At 32.6% G+C, this 7204-nt stretch overlaps 1 protein-coding gene across 2 annotated transcripts; it reads right to left on the bottom strand.

The window, feature by feature from the left end:
- Positions 1-3074: 3074 nt before the first annotated feature.
- LOC8261245 (ricin) lies at positions 3075-6799 on the bottom strand. Of its 2 annotated transcripts, XM_048377503.1 has the most exons (2): positions 6650-6799; positions 3078-4994 (listed from the first exon to the last, which is right to left on the bottom strand). In XM_048377503.1, exons 1-2 carry the CDS (start codon positions 6704-6706, stop codon positions 3231-3233), a joined length of 1821 nt encoding a protein of 606 aa, XP_048233460.1. In that variant the 5' UTR covers positions 6707-6799; the 3' UTR covers positions 3078-3230.
- Between the last annotated feature and the right edge of the window lie 405 nt (positions 6800-7204).

The following is a 7204-nucleotide window of genomic DNA, read 5'->3' as shown; positions in this document are numbered from 1 at the left end:
TTACTTTTTTTTAGTAAGAAATTATATAAATTTTTCTATCTCCCGCTTTTTAAAATAGAATCATATTTAAGAAAAGAAAAGTATTTTAGTCCCTCATTTGTTAATATTATAGAGACTAAAATTACTATGATTCAGAACTTGTTAACTATATTTAGTTAATTTGTTAGTATAGAGATAAGTATGTATAAGCTGTAGTAGTTAGATGTTATTCTAATTGTATTTTTGATAAGGTTGCTTGTTACATAAGTAGTTAGAAGTTATCCTTGTAACAAACTTTTGTATATATTCAGGTTGAATGAATAGAGAAAAAGGATGAAAATTAATCAATTATTAGAGTTTCATTACTCACATGGTATCACAACAGCCGCTCACCATACTGAAAACAAATTTTTTTCAAATCAAAACTGAATCCCTAAACAGAATTATGAGTACAGAAGATCCACCTCATACTCAAATCATGAATCCGTCTTCGAATCAAATTATCATTCAACAAGATAATGTATCATTCCCTACCAGTGTTATACTGGATGAATCGAATTATTCTCTATGGTCACAGCTCATGGAGATGCGTATTGGAGCACGAAATAAAACTGGGTATTTAACCGGATCGGAAGTGAAGCCTGCAACTACAGATACGAGATACTCTACCTGGATAACTGAGAATCAAAAGGTAAAGAGCTGGCTGATTGATTCGATGATACCTTCACTGATGCAACATTTCATCAGACTTCCTACTGCCAAAGATGTTTGGGAGGCAGCAGCAAAAACATTTTATGATGGAACTGATGAAACGAGGTTATTCGAATTGAATCAGAAGTCTTTCGCAATCAAACAAGAGGGCAGACCATTGCCTACGTATTACTCTGAGTTGATGGAAATCTTCCAAGAGATAGATCATCGTACTCAGTCACATGAAGGTACAGTGGATGGAGTAGTAGCGTTGCATTCTGCCATGGCAAGGCTACGCATGCATATCTTCCTCAGTGGGCTTGATTCAAACTTTGATCAAGTCCGAGGTGAGATTTTGCGCAAAGACCCTAAACTTGATTTAGAACAAACATATGCTTATGTTCGAAGAGAAGATCAACAATGTAAGACAATGGGAGGAACAAATGCAACTGTGGAGCCTACTGTATTTCAGGTTTGCCAGAATTATGGAAAAAATAGGAAAAATGGAGCTGGAAAAAAATGTAACTTGCTGTGTGAACATTGTGGACAATAGACCCTGGTGCATCTGATCATATGGTATGCAATTCTGATCGAATTTATTCTTTCATTCCATCCTCTCATTTTACCGTGTCAATAACAAATGGATCCAAATGTATTGTTAGTGGAGAAGGATCCATTACTCTTTCAAAAAATCTGAATTTAAAATCTGTATTGATTGTTCTTACACTGTCTTGTAACTTACTCTCGGTTGGACAAATAACCTCGTCTCTTAACTGTACTGTAACTTTCTGGCCTTCATATTGTGTTTTTCAGGACATCCTGACTCGGGAGACTCTTGGTTATGGTGTTAAACGAGGCAAACTTTATTATCTAGACTTGACTGAGATAGGAGAGAAGAAAATAAGTGAGGTTTACACGACTGAAAGCTTAAGTAATGCAATGGAAAGAATTTGGCTATGGCATCGACGCCTTGGACATTTGTCATTTAGTTATTTGAAAAAATTAAAACCTGAATTGTTTGTTAATTTGGATGATTCCGTGTTTAATTGTGATGTGTGTGAACTTGGTAAGAGCCACCGTGCTACTTATTTGCCTAGTTTTAATAAAAATCTTGAACCATTTCTTTGTTATACATTCTGATGTTTGGGGTCCTGCAAAAATTCCTTCATTATCAGGTGCTAGATATTTCGGAACTTTTATAGACGAATGTACTCGTATGACTTGGATAACCTTACTTCGGAACAAAAGTGAGGTAAGTAAAGCTTTTTGTGATTTTTGAAATTTTATTAGAAATCAATATCGTACATGGGTTTTAGTTTGGCAAACTGATAATGCAAAGGAATTTATGGATAGTCATTTAAGTAATTTTTTAACTAAGAATGGTATTCGACATAATCATTTAACAGATTATTATGCACTTAGCACTAGTGAATTATCCGGGATTGCGATTCCTAATAGTGTGCAGGAGGCAATGCAAGACTTGAAATGAAAAGAGGCGATGGAGGAAGAGGTGAAAGCCCTAGAGAAGAATGCAACATGGGAGTTTGTGAAATTACCAGAGGGGAAGAATACGATTGGCTATAAATGGATCTATACAGTGAAGCTTAAGGCAGATGGGAGTCTAGACAGGCGAAAAGCGAGACTGGTAGCGAAAGGATTTACTCAGAAGTATGGAATTGACTACCAGGAAACGTTTGCACCTGTGGCGAAACTTGGTACGATTCGAATACTGATTTCTATTGCAGCAACTAAAGGATGGGCATTAAGACAATTTGATGTAAAAAATACTTTTTTACATGGTGATTTGGAGGAAGAAGTATATATGGATGTACCACCTGGATGTACCACCTGGCATTGCTCAACCCACTTTACTCCTTATGTTAATTTCAATATATATGAAGCTGCCTGATTATCACAACTTATGAACCCATGGATGCTTGAGTTGTGAGACCATAAATTTATTGAGAATTACTATGGAACTGATGAACAAGTTGTTAAATTCTTCAATGAGTTAATTAGTACAATTTGAGAAAAGAAATTAGAAAGTAAAGAAAGTGATAAACTTAAAAATTATAATTAAGGAATTACTTCAAATCTATATACCTTAAGTTCTTGTGCATCACATGAATAGGGATGATCGTGGATGAAAATTAAGCTTATAATAAAAGCGTAAATTTGAAGGAATCCATGACTTAGTAGGCTGTTTTTTACTTGGATACAAATTCACTAAGTTAAGAGACAAGCTTTTATCATCATAGAATTACATAAAAGATTGACTAGTCTCCGCATTATATTCATATCATTCATAGTTTTATAAGTTTGAAAAAACATATTATTTATTTTATTCAAAAAGATATCAAGTCTGATGACCAAAATAATTAGCTTTATTCATACAATTCATCCATAAATTTAGAATGCACAAGACAATAGTTGTGCTCTTATTAGATACTGGACTGCAATAACTTGCTGTCCTTTCAGTTACAAAATTTACAATGTCCTTTTTATTTAAGCCATCTATTTTCATGGCAGGACATACACACTGCAAGAGAGTAATCTGTCTATCAAAATAATGGTAACCATATTTGGTTTGGGTCACCATGGAGAGGGTAAAGAATGATTTGTTTAAGGCTCGGATCCGATGCCCTCACATCTAACACCAACCCACTATACAAATTTAAAATGGTTCCATCATTCTTGAACATCCATCGTTGGCCAGAGGATGCAGGGCCACAAGAGAGGATCTTGACAACTGTTTCCCGTATATTAGAATCACTTGTAAGGCAATTATCTCGGTTTTGCTGAGGACGTATTGAACCATCTGCATAAAGAGCCCACTGTTGTTCAGCCTTTTCACTGCTACAGTCCTCTATCCATACTTGTCCACTATTTGCTTGCAAGCACAGACCATATAGCCCAACAATGGTTGTCACAAAAGGTTGTGTATTATTAGTAGGAAGCCAACCTTGACTAACGGCATAAATGTTGGTTTGCACTGTAAGTGTGGTACCACTGTTCCCTGATGTCGCTGCTAAAACTAGACTAGATCTGGGATTTATGATGGTTCCATTATCCCATATTTGCCAGCGGGTGGCATCAGTTGCAGCAGTATTGCAATCATAGATCATCACATAGACTCCCGGACTGTACCCGTAAGTAGTTAAACACTTTCCATTAGATCGAATAGTATTGTCTCTTTTCAAAGTCCAGAGCTGATTTGCATCTGTATTAGACTTGCATGGCCACAACTGTATTGCGTTTCCGTTGTGGAATCTTCCATCCCTAACATCAACACATAGACCATTTCGACCTACGATACGCACTATGGGCTCAGGATCCATACAAACATCAGCATTAAAATTTGGTACCACTGGCCTTATAAGCAAAGAAAACTGTGACGATGGTGGAGGTGCGCATCTATACACCATGAGAGCTATGATAGGGATTAATATACTCACATCGTACACACTGAATTTGGAACCATTACGTCTTTGCAGTTGAATTGGACTAGCAAAGGCTCCTTGGTTAGACTCTTGAATTGCAGTGGAAAGTCTCCCCCAACTATTCTCAAGTGTAATTACGCTAGGATCTGGTGCAGATCTCCGGTTGTACCTAATTCTCGTGCGCATTTCTCCCTCAATATATTGGAATCTTGCTGCTTCTGAAATCATTTGGATGCAAATTATAAAGGAACGAGCCAGAGTTGGAAGCTGAGTGCCACCAGTACTGTAATAATAAAGCGCTGAGATAGCCTCCTCTAGTGGACCATTTCCCAACTCGATATTTTCTCTCAGATTACCAGCAAGTTGTTCAAGTCTATCATAATTACCACCAAAGGCGAATGTATATCGATTTTGAACATCAGTGAAAAGATGAGTGATTGCTTCTGCATCTTCCTGATTGTCAGGATGAAAGAAATATGCGCTATTTCCAGCACGGTAGCCGACCACATATGCATTGGTGACATCCAGCGCTAATGTAACAGAAAGCTCTGCATGATTTGAGAGTTCAACTAAAATAAACCGTTGGTTTATAGGCAAACCAACTCTGTTTGGCAACACTGGTATTTCATGTCTCACATCAGCTCCAGTTGTTAAACGACCGCGAACAGCTCTGATAAAGTTTGTGTAGCTTTGCACAGTGGCACCCGCTGTGGTAAAGTTTATAATTGGGTATTGTTTGGGGAATATGTTGTTATCCTCTAATGTGAAAGACCACCCTGAGGTGGATCCAAAACAAAGCCATGTTGCCACTGCATACATCCATATTACAATAGTATTTCCTCCCGGTTTCATCTTTGATTGCAGCAATTCTTGGAATTTTATTGGCTGTCCAAATACATTAGCATTCTCATAAAGATGAACTTATAAAATTAATACAGAAAAACACTAATACATTTTTTTATATAAAGAAAACCACAAATACTTGATCAATAAAAATGAACTTATAAATTAATACGGAAGATGCATGCCATATATAAATTGAGACAGAATATGCATAAGCAGTGTTTAAAGGGAATTGATTGGTTTAACGAAATAATTATAAATTAGAAACGGAATTAGTTAAAATTCATATAATGTCGATTACAGTAATTTAACTTTCTTAGGATGAGAAAGAAAGAAAATATAACTTCTTAAAATAAACAGGGAGATTTAAATTGTTTTATGTAGTGCAGTAGATATATCATTATCTGTACTGCAATATATAAACATCTTTCACTTTAAAAGAACATCATTAACGGTTTTGTCATTCCACTTACAAAGAATGCTACAAAAAAAAATGTAAGAAGTTTAAAGAAATGAAGAGTGAAATATATTTCATTATTTATTTATTGGAAACTAAGGCTATGTTAAAGAGAAAGAGAGACAAATTATATATATCCTTAAAATAATTCTAGAGGCTAAGAGTTTGTCTTATAAAAGAATAATGAAATATTAGAAAAATTATTGGGTAAATTTTTTTTATTAGAACACTAACTATTAAAAGAAATTTAGGGTCAAAATGACATTTTAAAAGAATTTGAAGGATTTTTTTTATAAAAATAAATTTCTATGTATTTGATTAATTAATATTTGTAATTATTTTTTTTATTAATAAAAATTAAACAGAAAAAAAAGAAGATATTGATGCCCTTGGAAACAAAAGTAAAATAAGAAATAAAATATAAAAAGTACAGTGGACATCAATAAAATACTTTATTTTTTATACTTAAATATTTCTTAAAATATTTTTTATTATAGAAATAAAAATAATAAAATATTAAGAGCAAAACAGGTTATTTAAGTACAGTAAATGCATTTTCTAGGGCATCTTTAATATATTATTTATATATTATATTCTTTTGTTAAGAATCCTCTAGAGCATCTTTAAGAAAAGAAAACACTACCATTCTAACCAAAATATATAACATTAGTGTCACCTTAGTAAAATCTATAATATTATGGTAATCAGAGTAAAATGTATATACTGATTTATAAAAGAATATATATATATATATAAGTACTTGTTTTCCATTTTTTACCAAAATCACATAGTTTAGTTGGTACTCTCATTTGTGATGATTGAAGAAGTTTTAATTTTAATTTTCTTTCTACCATCTATATTACTAATAGCCTGCAATTCATAAAAACTTTGGATGAGAAAGAAAAAAAGAAAAGAAAAAGAAGATCTAGCTATTTAATGATTTAAATCAAACAAATAATACCTTTCAATTTATATATATTTACTCTTGTTTCTTTAATTGGTTGCTCTCGTTTAAAGATAGAACTTAATTATAAATATATTGAATCATAAAATCAAAAACATTATATGAAGTGATAGAAGATGATAATATATGAAGTCATAATGATAAGAAGAAGAGATTTTTCTCGATCATTACAGTAGCAGTAATAATGATCCCAAAAGAAAAGAGATATATATGAAGTCAGGTAGAATAACATTAATTGAAAACAAGTAGGAAGTTTGAGAAAGTCGTAATACTTACAAAGTGAGCAGCTGAGGAAGAAAGCGGAGGAATATGAGATGGTTTTAGTAACCACATTTCTTCCCCTTTTTATAGAGAAAAGGTAAATCTTTTATTATTTAATAAAATATAACTATTATTATTAATTTAATAACACTAACAAATCAGACAATTCAGTTATGAAATAATTTATATATGACAAATATTAGCTTATTTTTATTTATCTAAATATAAGTACATAAATTAAAATGATCTTTATAAATATATAAACATACGTGTCTGTGCGTTGACAGATTACAATTTGTTTTAGGTTGTATAAAACATCTTAAAATTTATACTCTTCAAATCTCTTTTTAGATTGTATAAAACATCTCAAAATCACAAATTGTAATTTTTTTCTTAGGTTCTACAAGACATCTCAAAGTTTGTGCTTATTATTTTAAAGAGCAAGAATTCTAAAAAGTAAAAGTAAAAACTTTTATTGCAGTCCAATGCAATCTTCAGAACATCTCAAAAAAAAAATGCACCTCCAATACATTCTTTATATATCAAGTTTTTTAATTATAAAAAGCCTTC

The sequence above is a fragment of the Ricinus communis genome, chromosome 8 (genome assembly GCF_019578655.1).
Source record: "Ricinus communis isolate WT05 ecotype wild-type chromosome 8, ASM1957865v1, whole genome shotgun sequence".
NCBI lineage: Eukaryota > Viridiplantae > Streptophyta > Magnoliopsida > Malpighiales > Euphorbiaceae > Ricinus > Ricinus communis.
The sequence above is the reverse complement of the archived record's forward strand: the minus strand, read 5'-3'. Positions and strand labels throughout refer to the sequence as shown.